General features: G+C 39.5%; 1 protein-coding gene across 12 annotated transcripts in view; it reads left to right on the forward strand.

Annotated features, from left to right (window-relative positions):
- ank2a (ankyrin 2a, neuronal) overlaps positions 1-21556 on the forward strand; it is an 84836-nt gene that overhangs the window by 41539 nt on the left and 21741 nt on the right. For 7 of the 12 annotated variants that reach the window (XM_080880201.1, XM_080880203.1, XM_080880202.1 and 4 more), the window contains 6 exons: positions 44-65; positions 11829-11906; positions 12124-12255; positions 12424-12564; positions 12663-12873; positions 13156-13231. In XM_080880201.1, the coding sequence (XP_080736327.1) occupies positions 44-65; positions 11829-11906; positions 12124-12255; positions 12424-12564; positions 12663-12873; positions 13156-13231 (660 nt within the window). Of the gene's footprint in view, positions 1-43; positions 66-1695; positions 11134-11828; positions 11907-12123; positions 12256-12423; positions 12565-12662; positions 12874-13155; positions 13232-21556 lie in introns of those variants that run through there. The other 5 variants (XM_080880200.1, XM_080880199.1, XM_080880198.1 and 2 more) reach the window with 5 other exon arrangements.

The raw sequence follows: 21556 nt of genomic DNA on the forward strand, positions 1-21556 counted from the left end.
GTTGCAGCTTACTGTGATTTGACTTCTTTTTTTTTTTTTTCAGAGTGAGAAGAGTGACAAGAAATGTAAGTTGTTATTTTAGTATTTGTGCTCTATTAGAAGTTAGTTTTCTTATATATATTGTCACAATAGACCAAGTATCTAAAATGCATGATAGAAATTCATGTATTGAGACATTGTAAAAACTATTTTCAATAGTAATGGGCCTGTATATTATATGATAGTTATGCATTTATGCATCACAAGATTAACTTGAGATTGCTGGTCATAAATATTTTGAAGTATTAAGTTAAAAGATTTGCCTGTTATATATACTAACTACTAATTACTACTACTAACATTGTATGCAGTTACATGTTTGTAACTGGAGGAAATGCTATGGCTGCTATACTTTATGTTCTCACTCCAAACTCCACTGACTTTCCTATCATTTCAATTTTCCACTATATTTGTTTTTATTAATTTCATACAAAGGTCAAAATAGTATTTTTTATATATATCTTCTCAAAATTGTTTGATTCTCTAGATATTTGTACTTGACATTAATCTTAACTTACAGATAATTATGTTTTATGATAATAACATTTATTATGTAACAAGTATTTTTTTGACATAATATTTTCTCATGTTAAACCTCAGCAGTTGTACGAGTTGCGTGTAAAAATTGTTATTCACAGAAAAACAAACAATATCATGTTGTTTGTGCTTGATTACTAGCCAATTTATTATTACATAATTCATGTTCTATGATTTTCTTTAGCCACTGCTTTCTCCTTTGTTGTTTTATTTCTTTAAATTATTATTATTTTTTTGTACTAAGTTACTTTCATTCACTCATTCACACAAATTTTAAATTTGGTTTACACTGTTTTACCTCACTATTTTTATTTTCTATATATGCTATCATGTCACAAAACTATAGGATTCTAGCAGTAACAACTTGTAAGCTATAATATTTAATAATAGTGAACACATCAAATAGAGTGTAAATGCTAAATATAACAGTATTTTATACTAACTAACAGTTCTATATATTGTGTTGCTTACAGTTAGTAGGTATTGAAAAGAGACTAAAACAGTCAAGTAACAGTGATTCTCTTACTTTGCTTACCTCATATTTTCACTCACTCAAATACCTTATAATTTTTTTAATTCAAAGTTTATTATTTAAAAAAATGTTTATTTGTTGGCAAACATGACTATAATAGCAACAATCTTGAGAAGTTTTGTTTGTCTGTTTTCAGTCCTTCTTGTACCTTTGTTCCATATGTAGGTTTATCTGTTTCATCTTGTTTTTGGTATATCTTGCAATTCATTTTTAATGCATAGTCAAACAATTTAGATTATTATGGTACTTATTTACATTCTATTCATTTTGTTACACCTCTTGGCTTTGCTTATGCTGTTGCTGCTCTACCGCTCTTCAAGTGTCTGGGAACTACTTTGTCTTCTTTGGTCTTCTTTTTGAGACTTCCTTATTCTCTGCCTTGTCATCTTCTAACTCTGTGAACTGAAGATGGATTTTTGATGGCATTATCTTGATGACAATTTTCTGATGTCTCTCTCCCCCACTTCATTTGTCCCTTATGTTCTGTACCCTTTTTGGTTCTGAAATATTTTTCACTGAAGACGATGAATCTGAATCAACGGAGACATTCTCCTTAAGAACTAATCAACCTCTTGACCCTGCAACCCTTGCGAGCCCAGATCTCCTGTCAGACACACAAGATGTCAGAATGTCTGCTACCTTTACTCCAGATATCTATGAAGAAAGAGCTGAAACTAATAAATCGGAAGAAAGAGAATCTGTGGCCACTGTAGAACAGTTCAAAGACAGAGTAGAAAAGGCTGGTGAAATTAACGATCGGACGAATGTTAGTAAACTGAGAGGACAACAAATTGATGATATCAAAGATAAATTTTCACTCTATGGGGCCAATACCCTTGAAGAGCCAGTCATAAAGAACATTGAGAAACAAAGTTTAAGTAGATCTTACACAGATGTTAGAGACATCACATTGTTCTCCCCCCCTACCACACCGACAGAAAAATGCCTTGGCCAGAAATCTGCTAGGACATGTGGTTCTCAAGAAGATCTTGTCCAAGATGGATTTGAACAGGTCATTGAGAAGCATGCAAACAAAAAACACCCCCCAGATATCAAGAAACCTATTCGGAAAAAACTTAGAGACAGATCGCGTTCTGGATGTAGCAGTTCTGAGGGAGAGTTGGAAAGGATGAGCTCTGAGGAGTCTTTAGATGGTGATACTATTCTTAAAGAGAGTAGCCTTTTATCCACCCAAGTTGTCGAGCCACCAGCTTCTCCTTTGGTGGTTGAGACACCTATAGGATCAATAAAGGACAGGGTAAAAGCTTTACAGAACAAAGTTGAAGAGGAAGAAGTGCAAAAAGATACTAAAGTCTTTACATACGATGGAAAATCTTCTATTACCGCAAAGAAAATGGAGGAAGCTATGCCAGAACTTCCCAGAGTTCCTAAGTCACCTAGATCTCAGACAGAAAGATTAGAGGAAACTATGTCAGTGAAGGACCTTATGAAAGCTTTCCAAACTGGGGAGGACCCGTCAAAAAGTAAATCTGGGCTTTTTGAACACCAATCCTTGCAGTCTTCTTGTATTTCCACATGGATTTCTGAATCACCAGGTTCGGAAACAGTGCATGATATAGAACAAAGACCTACACAGGAGCCAAAATCACAAATCCAAACTCAAAGGCCCACGATTTTCCATCAACAGAGTAGTGTCAAGAAAGGTGATCAAACAGACATCAAGGATGAACCAGCAAACCTAATCAGCTGTAAAGAATCCCAGTTCACTTCAGACAGTGTTTATATTGAAAAGATGGTTACATTTAGTGATACTGTTCAACGAGATGATGAAAGTGTTAGCCCATTGCGAGAAGTATCAAACTTGTCAGAGAAGGAGGGAATCTCTGTGAAACATCTGATAAAAACATTCCAGACTGGGCAAGAAGATCAAAAAAGTAAAGTGGGACCTCATTCAACACTGATATTAGATTCTAATGATTCTGAAGAGAGAGAGACAACTGAACAAAGTCCTACACAGGAGCCAGAATCACAAAGCCAATCTCAGAGACCCACGGTTTTCCATTCAAAGAGTGACGCTGATGTACACGGCATCATAAAGACAGACACAGATGATCAATCACAAAGTTTAATCAAAACGGAACCACAGTTAATTTCAGACATTTCCCTGTTGAGAAAGACAGTTACGTTTGCTGACACAGTTCAGTATGATGCTGTTAGCCCACAGCAAGATGTGCAAGAGTTTTCAGAAAAGCAAAATGTGTCTGTTAAGGAGCTGATGAAAACATTCCAGTCTGTAAAAGACCCCTCAAAAACTAAAGTGGAACTTTTTGAACACAAACCTGTGGCTTCCTCTATTTCAACATTAATATCCCATTCAGGAGATTCTGCAGAGATACAGAGTACTGAACAAAGTCCTACAAAACAGATAAATACTCAAATCCAAAGTCAGAACCTCACAAATGTACATCAACAGAGTGATGCCAAGCAATATGACCAGGCAGAATTGGTTGATCAACCAGTAACCTTAATCAAAAAGGAATCACAGATAATTTCAGATATTCCTTATGGAAAGTCACTAATATTTGTAGATACACTTCAGGGTGATCAATTGTGTCTTAATAAGGGGCCAAAGATGTTACATAAAGATGCCATGTCTGTGAAGGAGCTGAGGAAAACATTTGAGTCTCAGAAAGACCCTTTGAAGAGTAAAGTTGGAGCACTAGAGTCAGAGTCAGGCATTAAGTGGAGTGAACACAGTCCCAGAAATGAGCCAAAATTGCAAACCCAAATGCAGAATATCACAACTTTCCAACCGCAGAGAGATATGAAGGATTTAGAGGCCCAAACTGGCCCTCTACAGAATCCTGAGAGTTCACAACAAATGTTAGATATTTCTTATTTTGGAGAAACAGTAAAAAATCCTTATGGAATTCAGTTAGATGACGGAAGGGTTAGCTCTTGGAGTGATGATTCAGAGTTATCAAGAAGGATAATGCAACTCGAAGAACCGGCTATTAGAAAGAGTATATCTGATGATTCACAGATTAGCCCTGATCGCAGACCTTCTGAGGACTTTAGTGCAGACATAAAAGCTGAGCTGGAGGAATGTCCAAAGTACCAGCAGTTCAAGCAAACAGCTTCAGATGTCAGACATCAACTTGAGACACCTGAAGAGGAGAGCTTTGCTCAGGATTCTGATACTTATTTTGAGGAAGACATAAGTCCCAAGTATCTTGAGAGTCACAAACATAAAGGCATTGATAAATCCTCAGAGACTAGTGTTATTACAACATATCACTCCAGCACTGGTGAGAGAGACAGTTCTGAAGGACTCATGTCAGGACTGAGCAATGAAATCCATTCGTACTCTACTAAAGAAGATGGAATGTACATTATACCATCAGAGGAAGATCAAATCCAAGTAGAGATAAAAACATCTAGTCAGGCTGATGTAATTAGAGAGAAAGAACTCATGCCAACTTCAGTAACTGAGACTTCACTCCAGGAGGTTTGCATTGACAAAAAGGTACATCAGCAATCATATGAGCAATCTGCAAAACCAAAAGAGATGGCAGGGATGCTATCCCTGCTGAACAGTGACCTGGATCAGTACCTCAAGGACAAGCCAGTGAAAAGTGAGCATGCAGAGGAGGTTGTTGTTCAGGAAAACTTTGAACAAGTTATTCACACCAAAATACATCATTCTTCTAGTGCTGATATGAAGGATGATATTAATGATGAAGAGACACAGATTGATGTGGCTAAAGTAAAAGAACTAACACCATGTTCTATATCAGAGACTCCATTTCAAGAAACTTGCATTCAGAAAAGCTTAAGCCTACAACAGTCTTCAACGGAAAAGCAATCTACATCTGAGAAAAATATGTCTGGCATGTTGTCACTTCTCAATAATGACTTAAATCAACATCTTCAGGAAAGGCCAATGGCAGTACAATCTGAACCAGAAGAAGATCTAGTCCATGAAAGTTATGAAGAAACTGTATTGTCAAGTAATGATTTACAGGACAAACTAGGTGGTGAGGAAAATGAAGTCCTGCAGACTAATGTAATTACAGAGAAAGGACTCACACCAACTCCTGTGAGCGAGACTCCATTTCAAGAAAATTGCACTGAGAGAAACTTAAAACAACAAGAATCTGCAAGTGAAAAGAATATGTCAGGCCTGATATCACTTCTTAGCAGTGACCTAGTTCAACATCTCAAAGAAAAGCCAGTGACAATACAATCCCAACCACAAGAAGAGCTAGTCCATGAGAGGTTCCAACAAGTCATATTGACACGTGATGATTCGGAGGGCAAAATAAAGGGAGAGCCAAATGAAGAGCTTCAGACAGATGTAATTGGAAACAGAGAAATACCAAGTTCAGTGTTGGAAACTCCATTCCAAGAAGTTTGCATAGAGACAAAGGCACACCACCAGCCATCTACATCTGAGAAAAATATGTCTGGCATGTTGTCACTTCTTAGCAGTGACTTATATCAACATCTTGAGGAAAAGTCTGTGGTAGTGCAATCTGAACCAGAAGAGGATGTAGTCCATGAGAGATGTGAACAAACTATAGTGAAAGGCAATGATTTACAGGTCAAAATAGGGGAAGAAACAAATGAAGAGCTGCTGACTGATTTAATTAGAAAGGAAAAATTCACAGCAACTTTGGTAAGTGACACTCCATTCCAGGAGGTTTGCACAGAGAGAAAGGCACACCACCAGCAATCTACGTCTGAGAAAAATATGTCTGGCATGTTGTCACTTCTGAGTCATGACTTAGATCAACACCTGAAGGAAAAGCCAATGGCAATGCAGTCTGAACCAGGAGGAGATCTAGTCTGTGAGAGATGGGAACAAATTATAATAAAAAGTAATGATTTACAGGTCAAAATAGGGGAGGAGCCAACTGAAGACCCACAGACTGATGAAATTAGAAAGAAAGAGCTCATGCCAACTTCAGTAACTGAGACTCCATTCCAGGAGGTTTGCATTGACAAAAGGGCACATCAACAATCATATGAGCAATCCGTAAAACCAAAAGAGATGGCAGGCATGCTATCCCTGCTGAACAGTGACCTGGATCAGTACCTCAAGGACAAGCCAGTGAAAAGTGAGCATGCAGAGGAGGTTGTTGTTCAGGAAAACTTTGAACAAGTTATTCACACCAAAATACATCAGTCTTCTAGTGCTGATATGGAGGATGAGATGAATGCACAGACAGATGAACAGACACCGATTAATGTGGCTGAAGTAAAAGAACTAACACCATGTTCTATATCAGAGACTCCATTTCAAGAAACTTGCATTCAGAGAAACTTAAACCAACAACAGTTTACAACTGAGAAGAATATGTCAGGTATGGTATCACTTCTTAGCAGTGACCTAGTTCAACATCTCAACGAAAAGTCAGTGACAATACAATCCCAGCCACAGGAAGAGCTAGTCCATGAGAGGTTCCAACAAGTCATATTGACAAGTGATATTTCAATAGACATGATAAGGGGAGAACCAAGTGAAGACCTTCAGACAGATGTAAGTGGAGGCAGAGAACTAACACCAAGTTCAATGGTGGAAACTTCAATCCAAGAAATTTACATAGAGAGAAAGTCACAGCACCAGCCATCTGCATCTGAGAAAAATATGTCTGGCATGCTATCACTTCTGAGTCATGACTTAGATCAACATCTTGAGGAAAAGTCTGTGGCAATGCAATCTGAACCAGAAGAACATCTAGTCCACGAGAGATGTGAACAAATTATATTGTCCAGTAATGATTTACAGGACAAAATAGACGGTGAGGCAAATAAAAACCTGCACACTGATGTAATTAGAGAGAAAGAAATCATGCCAACTTTGGCAAGTGAGACTCCATTCCAGGAAGTTTGCCTTGAAAAAAAGGTACAATATCAACAATCATACGATCCATCTACAGAAACAAAGGAGATGTCAGGCATGCTATCCCTGCTGAACAGTGACTTGGATCAGTACCTCAAGGACAAGCCAGTGAAAAGTGAGCCTACAGAGGAGGTTGTTGTTCAGGAGAATTTTCAGCAAGTTATTCAAACCAAAATACATCAGTCTTCGAGTGCTGATATGGAGGATGAGATAGGTGCACAGATGCATGACCAGACACAGATTGATGTGGCTGAAGTAAAAGAACTAACACCATGTTCTATATCAGAGACTCCATTTCAAGAAACATGCATTGAGAGAAATTTAGAACAACCAAAGTCTACTACTGAGAAGAATATGTCAGGTATGGTATCACTTCTTAGCAGTGACCTAGTTCAGCATCTCAACGAAAAGTCAGTGACAATACAATCCCAGCCACAGGAAGAGCTAGTCCATGAGAGGTTTCAACAAGTCATATTGACACGTGATAATTTGGGGGGCAAAATAGAGGGAGAATCAAAGGAAGAGCTTCAGACAGATGTAATTGGAAACAGAGAATCAGCTTTGGAAACGTCATTCCAAGACGTTTGCATAGAGACAAATGTGCATCACCAGCAATCTACATCTGAAAAAAATATGTCTGGCATGTTGTCACTTCTTAGTCATGACTTAGATCAACATCTTGAGGAAAAGTCTGTGGTAGTGCAATCTGAACCAGAAGAGGATGTAGTCCATGAGAGATGTGAACAAACTACTGTGAAAAATAATGATTTACAGGTCAAAATAGCAGAAGAGGCAAACAAAGAGCTTCAGACAAATGTAATTGGAGACAGAGAATCAGTGTTGGAAACTCCATTCCAAGAAGTTTGCATAGAGACAAAGGCACACCACCAGCAATCTACATCTGAAAAAAATATGTCTGGCATGTTGTCACTTCTTAGCAGTGACTTAGATCAACATCTTGAGGAAAAGTCTGTGGTAGTGCAATCTGAACCAGAAGAGGTTGTAGTCCATGAGAGATGTGAACAAACTACTGTGAAAAATAATGATTTACAGGTCAAAATAGCAGAAGAGGCAAATGAAGAGCTTCAGACAAATGTAATTGGAGACAGAGAATCAGTGTTGGAAACTCCATTCCAAGAAGTTTGCATAGAGACAAAGGCACACCACCAGCAATCTACATCTGAAAAAAATATGTCTGGCATGTTGTCACTTCTTAGCAGTGACTTAGATCAACATCTTGAGGAAAAGTCTGTGGTAGTGCAATCTGAACCAGAAGAGGATGTAGTCCATGAGAGATGTGAACAAACTACCATAAAAAGTAATGATTTACAGGTCAAAATATCAGAAGAAGAAATCGAAGAGCTGCAGACTGATGTAATGGTAGGCAGAGAAATACTAAGTTCAGTGGTAGAAACTCCATTCCAAGAAATTTGCATAGAGAGAAAGGCGCACCACCAGCCATCTACAACTGGGAAAAATATGTCTGGCATGCTATCAGTTCTTAGTCATGACTTAGATCAGCATCTTCAGGAAAAGTCAGCAGTAGTGCAATCTGAACCAGAAGAGGAACTAGTCCATGAGAGCTACAAGCAAGTTATAGCAATAAAGGATTTCAAACAAGAAACTCATGCCTTATCTCCTGAACATAAAATGATGTCACCAGGAGATACAATTTTTGACAGCCTGGATATCACTAAAAAACAACCTTTAGAAAGTGGTTGGCACACATGTTCTAAAGAAGATGAAGGCCTGAAGAGTTTTTCATCTGAGGAAATTAAAACTGAATGGATGGTGGATGCACATGACTATAAAAGTGACCATGAAGATGTTAGTGTTGCTGTCTCTGATTCTGTTCTTTTTCAAGTACCAAGTAGTTTTAACACACTACAGCGACCGGCTGATTTAGAAAATCTAAACACTGTTGTATTTGATGACCCAGCTAATGAGTCATGTCATCGAGATTCACTAGAAGCTAGCCCTCTTGTGGAGGATAAATCGTCACAGAAATCCCCTGATTCAATTGAACCAAGCCCTACCAAAGAATCTCCTTGTCCAGACTCTCTTGAAGGAAGTCCTACTCAGCCAAACAATGCAGATGTTAAGATCCCAGCAAAGACTGCTGTATATGAAGATTATGCTTCCCAGCTCAGAGCATGTTTTGCTTATGAGAAAAATATTTACTCAGATGAATGTGAGCATGTTGAGCATGATAACAATCTTGAGACAACTGAAATACACAGTGAAAATAAAGAAGACAAATATTCTGAATCCACAAAGAGAGTAGCTCATGGTGAGAGTCTTCACATGTTTGTAAGGCAAGGCTGTTTTGACACAGAAGAAAGGGCGGTTGATGGCACCGATAAACAGTTAACACCAGAAGAGGAGATGTTTAAAATGGCTGCAAAGATCAAAACATTTGAGGAGATGGAACAGGAGTCTAAACTGCGGATAGAAAAATCTTTTGATGCTATTGTACTATCAGAAACAAATGGTCATGAAAATGGTGAGGTTGATCTTAAATCTGGCCCGGTTTCACAGTCTGTCCCACAAGATGCAATAGAGAAAATAACAGAGAAATGTGTGACAGAAAGCATTCACAGACAAAAGGAGGCACTGAATATTACTTTTAATAAGAAGGAAGAAACTCAGTCAGATCCTAAAAGTACTCACTCAGTTGACAGTTCACTGTGTTTAACTGCAACTCCAGATGAACCTGAACAAGAATGTGAGTACTCTGTGCCACACAAAGATAAAGACACTATTGGAGGTGCAGTCACTGACATTCCTTTTTCTGGCTCAGATGAACATCATTTAAATGATGACAAAGAAGTTGGATCACCATTTACAATCGGTTCAGCTTCAGTCAGCCAACCTCAGACTACGGTGTGTACTAAAGAAGGAGAATTTGTTGTAGAGTGTGAGGGTCTTTGCATTTCAGAGGACAGAAAAACACCAGATAAAACACCAGGTGATGAAAAAACCCCTGATCCATTTCAGTTTCAAGAGGGAAAGCTATTTGAAATGACCAGAGGTGGAGCTATTGACATGACAAGAAGCCTCGATGAAGAAAGGGAAGCATATGCATTTTTTCATATTGGGAAACATCCAGTTGATGAAGTTGTCCCAGAAGAGACTGAACACTCTCAATCAAAGTCTTTAACTTTACAGATGAATGATTATGTCTCAGATGTAACCCATCAAGAAACCCCAAATTCATATTTGACTCAGGGTACCAGTGACAAAGCATCTAGTCCCAATTCTGAAACTGTCATCGTAGCTACAAGTGGAAAATCACAACTTGAGAAGCCACTTACTAAAGTTCAATGTGCCAGCTCTAGCTCTGCTTTAGACATTAAAAGCCTTGAAAGTCTCGGTCTAAGCTATCTAGACTCTACCATAGCCGATCTTCAATCAGACATATCCACAGTCGCTCATTCATTCTACTCAGACCAGAGCCATGATTTCTCAGATGATGATGATGATGATGATGATGATGATGACGTTGAGGAGGAAGAAGACCAGTGCTCAGTCATAGAGATGGCCTTTTCATCTGGTCAGCCTAGCATGCCAGCATATAATCAGGACTCACCCACACCTTTGACAAAACCAGCCACGGCAGTTAAGGGAGATGGTCATTATAAAAAAGCCAAGAAAGACACACAGATATCTCAAGTTCATGGAGAAGAAAAAAGTTCCACCTTGGCCCGTAGGACTAGATCTGAGGCTAGTGACATAATTAAATCCTCTGTAAAAGACAGCAGGAGTTATTCTGATGGTAGTCAGCCCACTAATACAACTGACCTTTCCCCTTCCAAACTTACTGTAATGACACAAGAAAAAGCTTTACCTCATATGATCTCGACATGCTCTTCTCCAAGGAAAGACAGCCAACTGTCCATGACTATAGAAACATCTGTTAGGCCTTCTTTGGATACCGATGATATAAGTAGCGCTAGTCACAAGAGCCCAGATTCTGTTATCTTCACATATGACATTCCTGCTTCGCATAGTTCAGGTTCTGATGGCAGTAGAGTAGAGCCAACAGAGCATTTGTCTTGTGAGACAGTGGATGTATTTGAATCCAGGCCTGCCTGGAATGAAACAGTGGAAACTCAGATGCAGAGAGTCATCGATGACCAAACTTCAGAATGTACGGCAGGTATGGCCAGACTCAAAGTGGGTTTTTACATTCTTATCTCTTCCTCTCAGCTGCAAGAGCCTTTTCCCTCCTCCTAAGAACAATATCAACATTACTCATTTTGCATTGCTTTCATATGTTGTGACTTGTCTGGTCCCACCTTGCACAGCTTAGTGTATTTTGTATGTGAGTATGTGTGCCCCTATGTGTATATTTTTGTGTTGTGCATGTAAGTTACTTTCCCATCTGTGTTTGTGAATATGCAGTCTCAAGATTGAATGGCCATGTTGGCTAAAGAAATAGTCTAAGTAGTTTCAATGAAGACTTATTGATTATAGATGAATGAATGATTATTATATGAGAGTATTGTCTGTACTAATAATCCAGCTTTACTATTATCAAAATAAGGAAAAGCAGATCTATAACATTACTTACACTAATGACTGAAAAGCATGATGTGCTGACCGTGACTAGTCATTTGTAAGAAAACATTAATTCGTATCAAATTTCAGCCTTTATGTTATCATCTATGTCATTATTACAGATCTACATTTATTTTACAGCCTATAGCATAGAATCCTCGTGAAATATTATTTTACACGTACACATTCACATAACATATACTTGCAATATGTAAAATAAAATTTTACTCGGTATATTTTCACTTCAGGAGTTGTTAACATTTAATGTTTGGCTATGTTGGCATTTTTTTTTAGTCGATTGGCAGGAAGATGCTGACAGGAAAGAGGAGACATTAGCTATCATTTCAGATCTTCTTGGCTTCAGCTGGACTGGTAAGCTGTCAAATTATGCAATTAATTTTAAGTTTTATATTTTAAATTTTAAATACGCAATGTACTTTAGGAAGAGGCTGTATTTTAGGTAGAGGCTGTATTTACTGCATTTTTCAAATGTTATTTTAACTTTAACTCAACTATTCATCATCAGGAACAGATGATATTATACATAATTCAACCCTTTTGTTATTTGATTTGTTCTCCACCTCTCAAGAACTTGCAAGAGAACTGGAATTCAGTGAAGATGATATTCAGCTAGTGAGAACAGAGAATCCTAATTCCCTGCAAGAGCAGAGCCATGCTTTACTGCAGCGCTGGGTTGAACGTGAGGGAAAACACGCCACAGGTCCATAACATTTTGTCCTGCCAGATATGCCTTTATGAAATTATTTGTGCATTTGGTAGACCCATATTCAAATCGCTGATTGAATACAAATGTTTTATTTTCAGTTTTTACGTAATAGAAATGAATGTCTTCTAGTCATCTATTAATAAATTATTGATTCTTCCACAGAGGACTGTCTGATTAAGAGGCTGACTAAGATCAACCGCATGGACATTGTTCATCTTATTGAAACCCAGATGAACAAGTCAGTTCAAGAGCAAACATCTAGAACTTATGCAGAGATAGAGAAGACACTGGATCACAGTGAAGGTAGTTGTACTTCTTAGCACACTGAACACCCTACCTTACACCAAGCTCCCTGTGTGTTTACGTTCATTCATATATATACATATATATGTTGTTTTTAGTGTCAGTAGCCTTATCTTCAGTCCAAGAGGATGCAGATAGCCCCAGAGTCGTGAGAAAAGTGGAGTCAGATCGCAGACCACCCCCAGCTGTTTCAGAAGAGGACCTCTCAGTCGCTTCCCTACTGGATATTCCTTCGTGGGCAGAGCCTGTTGGACAGATCCATTCGGAGAGCATGCATGGTGACCTATTGGAGGAGCTTGAAATCCCGCAGTAAGTTATTCATTTGAAAATATTCCTGACTCTGCAAAATGCACTGGCAGTGCAACACAATGTCAGATCAAACTACTCCTTTTCTCAAGCCTAATGTTTCCCACCAAGTTGTCCTCAGGAAACAGAACAGTGTCCTATCCTGCTTCAGGCTGTTCTTTGTGTCATATAGTGGGTGCAGTTCTTTGGGTGTGTTTCCCTTTTAGCTTGTCAGATTAGGACTCTGAGATGCACATTTATCATCAAAGTCAGATTTTGTGACCTATCTTTCTTTTTGTTCTGCAGTGAGTTGAATCCTAACTTGTGGACCTCTGAGAATGTAATTACACGTGAATCAAGTCAAGACAACTTAGATGAGCAAGTAAGTATGCAGCCTACTTCAAAAGAAGCTGCATTTGGGAGCCAAGCAACTCAGGTTTATGACCCCAAAGTGAAAGACCAGGAAGCTCATTTCATCAGCTCTTTCCAAGGTGGAGCTCAAGTCAAAGATGGTCAAAGCCTAGAGCACTGTGGTTATGAAGACAAGCAAGGTCAATCCTGTGAAATTCACTCATCTCACTCATCTTTTTCTGTCAGAGACTTTACTCTGAGGCTGTCAGAGTCAGACAAAATTGAAACTGATATCAGTAAGCTTTGTAATGAATTACATTGTGCACCCTTGTTTTGCAGTAGAGATCCAGCCAGTTCTAGTGAGATCACAGCCCAGTTCAAGAGAGTACTCTATAGTCATGACAAGACCACACAGGTTTCAGGTGTGGACATGGACACCAAACCCTTCAAGTTAAGCAAAGAAGAAATAACAAAGTGCAATGTATATAGTGAAGTCATTCTGGAAAACTTGCCCTTCATTGATGACAATGCTGATATGCAGGCAACTGAACTCAATATTGCAACAGCTAAGTCCAGCAACGTGAATCCATTTAAAAATGGCATACAGACAATGATGCCATGCAGTCAGACAACCTGTCGCCCTCATTGTATGGCTTGTGACTCAACTGAGATGATCTGTAATTGTTATTCTACTACTCCAAACAGTAACAATGTTGTAGCAGCAGCAAACAGGTCCTGCATTACTGAGCCAGAGAATTTGTCTTTCCACTATTTTCAGCCTGTCACTTATCTCACACTACAAACACCTGAGTGTGGTATCACATTACCTTCCACTTTTATAGACTGCAGCCGATTGACCCCTGATTCTTTAGCATCTGAAGAGCAGTGTGGCTCCCTTTCTCCCGCTAATGAAAGTGGTCACTTCCTTCCAGATGCATGGATGTTAAATGAATCTGTACCTAGATTGTCATCCCCCGAATCTGTCATGTCAGTTAGTGATTATAGAGCAATGTCACCTGACTCTCCTCAGGGTGGGGAAAGAGTATTACCTCCAGACTTTTCAAGTATATTTGATGAGACCTATGCACTCTCTGTTATGTCTGAGAGATGTAGTTCTCCAGAAGTTACAAACAACTTCACTGAAAATGAATATAACACCTGTGAGTCATGTAGTTACGACCACAAACTGCTTTTTGGGTCAAAGGCTTTTGTTCCTGTAATTTCACACTCTAGACCAGTATCGAATGACTATCTAATCTCTAAATATAGTCCAAGACATGAGGGTGAACATTTAAAGAAAGAATCCAGAACATTCTCACCTGTGATAGTAGAAAATGAATATGATCTTTCAGTTCACAAAGGAATATCTTCACCTGACTTGTGTGCAGCTATTCATGACTATTTATCTACAGATAGGGATTGCCGACCATCTTCCCCACAATCGCAAACTTCTCAGTGCAGTTTTTCATTTCTTGAACTATTGCTGTCACAGCCAATTCGCACACAGCTAATGAATCAACACTGTCATTATTATTTACAGTATTCAGGAGAAAATCCATCCTCACCATCCCTGATGCCAACTTCTTACCAAAAATTCAGTGTAAAGGAAGCAGGTCAAAGTAGCCCTTTAATGGAGGACTATGTAGATTGTGATTGCCCTCCGTCTATCCCCCAGCAATCTGCCACATCAGTTTATCTTCCACCACATTTTTCTGCTTCACAGCACCAACATAATGCATGTGATGTCAAGCAATATACTATAAAGAATTGCTCATCTCATCTTAATCAATGGCGAGATGATAAAACCACAGATGCATCAGATTCATTGATATGTCACATGAAAGGACGAGAAATACCAATTATGGATTCATCTACTCTTACATGTGTAGAAGTCAAAATCATTGACACTGAAGACTTGGGCTCTTCAGCTAAAGAAGAAGAGTCATTTCAATTTAAGCCACTAGTTTCTGGAGTCCAAAAATTAAGAGAGGAAAGGAGTCAATCTTACCTTGATTACTGGTTTTCAAAGCTGGAAGCAGAATCTTTAGAAAATAATTCATTACCAGGGAAGTCAGTTGAAGATTTAACAACAAAGCCAAAATTGGCTCCAGAATACAATGAAATGAAAGAGACTATAAATTTGACTTCGGTGAAAGAATTATCACCTACCAAAGACCAACACCAAAAACTTGAAACTTGTGACAACTTGCAAAAAATATCTTTAGCCCAACCACTTGTGTTTGACTTAGTGGAGAGACCAAAATACATTTTGGACTTTCCAACGATAACTCAATTCTCTAACACAAAAAAACCCTTAAATGAAACTGTAAACAAAGACTGTCAGTATGCATTATTCACAACTGAGAAGGAAGCACTAAGGCCATGTTTGAAAATTTCACATACATCGCTAGGAAAACAGAGGGATTATGTATTTCCTGAAGATACAAAAAGTTTGGGGACCGTATGCACTCTAACTGAAAAGGAGTTAACCCTTATCAGTGACTTGAGAACAGTACCTACACAAGTTTTTGAGGATAACAAAAAAAATTCAAAAGATTTCTATTCTTCAGATATTGAACTTACACGCTCAGCTTTTAATGTAAAATCATGCCTAAGATTGCGGCCAAAATCTCCTGAATCATTGGAGTCTGATGATGAATTTAGTCCTCTCTCTCCTGACTCACCTGTTACTCAGTTCAGATGTCCCCATAATGAGTACAATGAAGAATTGCTAAGGCCTGCTTCAAGACCTTTGACCTATGCACAGGTTGTGCGAGGCTTTACACATGACAACGAATGTGACACTTTATTTGACTTCCAAAGTAGTGACTTGAGAACTATGCCTTCTGCATCTTCGCTATCAGAAGCATCTGATACAGAACATACCCTTTATCTTCTAGACGAGTGGGTGGCGGAATTAAGGCCACAGTCTCCTGAATCGCTGGAGTCTGAAGGTGAATTTAGGCCGCTCTGTCCGGACTCACCTGTTCCTCAGTTCAGATGTCCCCATAATGAATGTAATGCGGAATTGTTAGGGCAACGGTCGGTTACACCAGAATCAGCATTTTCGGACTGGGAAGATTCTGATTTGCGTCTGGAAATTAGGTTTGATGAGATCAGACCAGTGTCCTCTCAGTCACATTCATCTGATTTTAGTCTGGATCTGTTGTCAGATAATAGAGCATTGTCTCCAGAGTTTGTGTCTCCTGGTTTGGACTTTTCACTCTTGAACAGTTGGCTGGCAGACTTTAGAGCATCCTCCCCAGAATCTGTGGTGTCAGTTCATCAATGTCCTCATTCTTCTTCCCTGATGTTAAGTCCAACAATCAGTCAACATTGTAACTACTACTTGCAATATTCTGAAAATAGGCCCACGTCACCTCTTTCAACAATGTCCGATAATGATGATTTAGAATCTTGTCTTGCACAAATGTTTGAAGACAACAAACCAGATTCACCAGATTCCTACTCTTCAAATGTTGAAGTTAAACACTCAGCTCTTACTGTAAAATCATCGCCTTTGCTGCCTGCTTCAAGAACTTTGACCTATGCACAGGTTGTGCGAGGCTTTACACATGACAACGAATGTGACACTTTATTTGACTTCCAAAGTAGTGACTTGAGAACTATGCCTTCTGCATCTTCGCCATCAGAAGCATCTGATACAGAACATACCCTTTATCTTCTAGACGAGTGGGTGGCGGAATTAAGGCCACAGTCTCCTGAATCGCTGGAGTCTGAAGGTGAATTTAGGCCGCTCTCTCCGGACTCACCTGTTCCTCAGTTCAGATGTCCCCATAATGAATGTAATGCGGAATTGTTAGGGCAACGGTCGGTTACACCAGAATCAGCATTTTCAGACTGGGAAGATTCTCATTTGTGTCTGGAAATTAGGTTTGATGAGATCAGACCAGTGTCCTCTCAGTCACATTCATCTGATTTTAGTCTGGATCTGTTGTCAGATAATAGAGCGTTGTCTCCAGAGTTTGTGTCTCCTGGTTTGGACTTTTCACTCTTGAACAGTTGGCTGGCAGACTTTAGAGCATCCTCCCCAGAATCTGTGGTGTCAGTTCATCAATGTCCTCATTCTTCTTCCATGATGTTAAGTCCAACAATCAGTCAACATTGTAACTACTACTTGCAATATTCTGAAAAAAGGCCCACGTCACCTCTTTCAACAATGTCCGATAATGATGATTTAGAATCTTGTCTTGCACAAATGTTTGAAGACAACAGACCAGATTCACCAGATTCCTATTCTTTAAATGTTGAAGTTAAACACTCAGCTCTTACTGTAAAATCATCGCCTTTGCTGCCTGCTTCAAGAACTTTGACCTATGCACAGGTTGTGCGAGGCTTTACACATGACAACGAATGTGACACTTTATTTGACTTCCAAAGTAGTGACTTGAGAACTATGCCTTCTGCATCTTCGCTATCAGAAGCATCTGATACAGAATATACCCTTTATCTTCTAGACGAGTGGGTGGCGGAATTAAGGCCACAGTCTCCTGAATCGCTGGAGTCTGAAGGTGAATTTAGGCCGCTCTCTCCGGACTCACCTGTTTCTCAGTTCAGATGTCCCCATAATGAATGTAATGCGGAATTGTTAGGGCAAAGGTCGGTTACACCAGAATCAGCATTTTCAGACTGGGAAGATTCTGATTTGCGTCTGGAAATTATGTTTGATGAGATCAGACCAGTGTCCTCTCAGTCACATTCATCTGATTTTAGTCTGGATCTGTTGTCAGATAATAGAGCATTGTCTCCAGAGTTTGTGTCTCCTGGTTTGGACTTTTCACTCTTGAACAGTTGGCTGGCAGACTTTAGAGCATCCTCCCCAGAATCTGTGGTGTCAGTTCATCAATGTCCTCATTCTTCTTCCATGATGTTAAGTCCAACAATCAGTCAACATTGTAACTACTACTTGCAATATTCTGAAAATAGGCCCACGTCACCTCTTTCAACAATGTCCGATAATGATGATTTAGAATCTTGTCTTGCACAAATGTTTGAAGACAACAAACCAGATTCACCAGATTCCTACTCTTCAAATGTTGAAGTTAAACACTCAGCTCTTACTGTAAAATCATCGCCTTTGCTGCCTGCTTCAAGAACTTTGACCTATGCACAGGTTGTGCGAGGCTTTACACATGACAACGAATGTGACACTTTATTTGACTTCCAAAGTAGTGACTTGAGAACTATGCCTTCTGCATCTTCGCCATCAGAAGCATCTGATACAGAACATACCCTTTATCTTCTAGACGAGTGGGTGGTGGAATTAAGGCCACAGTCTCCTGAATCGCTGGAGTCTGAAGGTGAATTTAGGCCACTCTCTCCGGACTCACCTGTTCCTCAGTTCAGATGTCCCCATAATGAATGTAATGCGGAATTGTTAGGGCAAAGGTCGGTTACACCAGAATCAGCATTTTCGGACTGGGAAGATTCTCATTTGTGTCTGGAAATTATGTTTGATGAGATCAGACCAGTGTCCTCTCAGTCACATTCATCTGATTTTAGTCTGGATCTGTTGTCAGATAATAGAGCATTGTCTCCAGAGTTTGTGTCTCCTGGTTTGGACTTTTCACTCTTGAACAGTTGGCTGGCAGACTTTAGAGCATCCTCCCCAGAATCTGTGGTGTCAGTTCATCAATGTCCTCATTCTTCTTCCATGATGTTAAGTCCAACAATCAGTCAACATTGTAACTACTACTTGCAATATTCTGAAAAAAGGCCCACGTCACCTCTTTCAACAATGTCCGATAATGATGATTTAGAATCTTGTCTTGCACAAATGTTTGAAGACAACAGACCAGATTCACCAGATTCCTATTCTTTAAATGTTGAAGTTAAACACTCAGCTCTTACTGTAAAATCATCGCCTTTGCTGCCTGCTTCAAGAACTTTGACCTATGCACAGGTTGTGCGACATGACAACGAATGTGACACTTTATTTGACTTCCAAAGTAGTGACTTGAGAACTATGCCTTCTGCATCTTCGCTATCAGAAGCATCTGATACAGAATATACCCTTTATCTTCTAGACGAGTGGGTGGCGGAATTAAGGCCACAGTCTCCTGAATCGCTGGAGTCTGAAGGTGAATTTAGGCCACTCTCTCCGGACTCACCTGTTCCTCAGTTCAGATGTCCCCATAATGAATGTAATGCGGAATTGTTAGGGCAAAGGTCGGTTACACCAGAATCAGCATTTTCAGACTGGGAAGATTCTGATTTGCGTCTGGAAATTATGTTTGATGACATCAGACCAGTGTCCTCTCAGTCACATTCATCTGATTTTAGTCTGGATCTGTTGTCAGATAATAGAGCATTGTCTCCAGAGTTTGTGTCTCCTGGTTTGGACTTTTCACTCTTGAACAGTTGGCTGGCAGACTTTAGAGCATCCTCCCCAGAATCTGTGGTGTCAGTTCATCAATGTCCTCATTCTTCTTCCATGATGTTAAGTCCAACAATCAGTCAACATTGTAACTACTACTTGCAATATTCTGAAAATAGGCCCACGTCACCTCTTTCAACAATGTCCGATAATGATGATTTAGAATCTTGTCTTGCACAAATGTTTGAAGACAACAGACCAGATTCACCAGATTCCTATTCTTTAAATGTTGAAGTTAAACACTCAGCTCTTACTGTAAAATCATCGCCTTTGCTGCCTGCTTCAAGAACTTTGACCTATGCACAGGTTGTGCGACATGACAACGAATGTGACACTTTATTTGACTTCCAAAGTAGTGACTTGAGAACTATGCCTTCTGCATCTTCGCTATCAGAAGCATCTGATACAGAATATACCCTTTATCTTCTAGACGAGTGGGTGGCGGAATTAAGGCCACAGTCTCCTGAATCGCTGGAGTCTGAAGGTGAATTTAGGCCGCTCTCTCCGGACTCACCTGTTCCTCAGTTCAGATGTCCCCATAATGAATGTAATGCGGAATTGTTAGGGCAAAGGTCGGTTACACCAGAATCAGCATTTTCAGACTGGGAAGATTCTGATTTGCGTCTGGAAATTATGTTTGATGAGATCAGACCAGTGTCCTCTCAGTCACATTCATCTGATTTTAGTCTGGATCTGTTGTCAGATAATAGAGCATTGTCTCCAGAGTTTGTGTCTCCTGGTTTGGACTTTTCACTCTTGAACAGTTGGCTGGCAGACTTTAGAGCATCCTCCCCAGAATCTGTGGTGTCAGTTCATCAATGTCCTCATTCTTCTTCCATGATGTTAAGTCCAACAATCAGTCAACATTGTAACTACTACTTGCAATATTCTGAAAATAGGCCCACGTCACCTCTTTCAACAATGTCCGATAATGATGATTTAGAATCTTGTCTTGCACAAATGTTTGAAGACAACAAACCAGATTCACCAGATTCCTACTCTTCAAATGTTGAAGTTAAACACTCAGCTCTTACTGTAAAATCATCGCCTTTGCTGCCTGCTTCAAGAACTTTGACCTATGCACAGGTTGTGCGAGGCTTTACACATGACAACGAATGTGACACTTTATTTGACTTCCAAAGTAGTGACTTGAGAACTATGCCTTCTGCATCTTCGCCATCAGAAGCATCTGATACAGAACATACCCTTTATCTTCTAGACGAGTGGGTGGCGGAATTAAGGCCACAGTCTCCTGAATCGCTGGAGTCTGAAGGTGAATTTAGGCCGCTCTCTCCGGACTCACCTGTTCCTCAGTTCAGATGTCCCCATAATGAATGTAATGCGGAATTGTTAGGGCAACGGTCGGTTACACCAGAATCAGCATTTTCAGACTGGGAAGATTCTCATTTGTGTCTGGAAATTATGTTTGATGACATCAGACCAGTGTCCTCTCAGTCACATTCATCTGATTTTAGTCTGGATCTGTTGTCAGATAATACAGCGTTGTCTCCAGAGTTTGTGTCTCCTGGTTTGGACTTTTCACTCTTGAACAGTTGGCTGGCAGACTTTAGAGCATCCTCCCCAGAATCTGTGGTGTCAGTTCATCAATGTCCTCATTCTTCTTCCATGATGTTAAGTCCAACAATCAGTCAACATTGTAACTACTACTTGCAATATTCTGAAAATAGGCCCACGTCACCTCTTTCAACAATGTCCGATAATGATGATTTAGAATCTTGTCTTGCACAAATGTTTGAAGACAACAGACCAGATTCACCAGATTCCTATTCTTTAAATGTTGAAGTTAAACACTCAGCTCTTACTGTAAAATCATCGCCTTTGCTGCCTGCTTCAAGAACTTTGACCTATGCACAGGTTGTGCGACATGACAACGAATGTGACACTTTATTTGACTTCCAAAGTAGTGACTTGAGAACTATGCCTTCTGCATCTTCGCCA

The sequence above is a fragment of the Rhamphochromis sp. 'chilingali' genome (genome assembly GCF_963969265.1).
Source record: "Rhamphochromis sp. 'chilingali' genome assembly, chromosome: 4".
NCBI lineage: Eukaryota > Metazoa > Chordata > Actinopteri > Cichliformes > Cichlidae > Rhamphochromis > Rhamphochromis sp. 'chilingali'.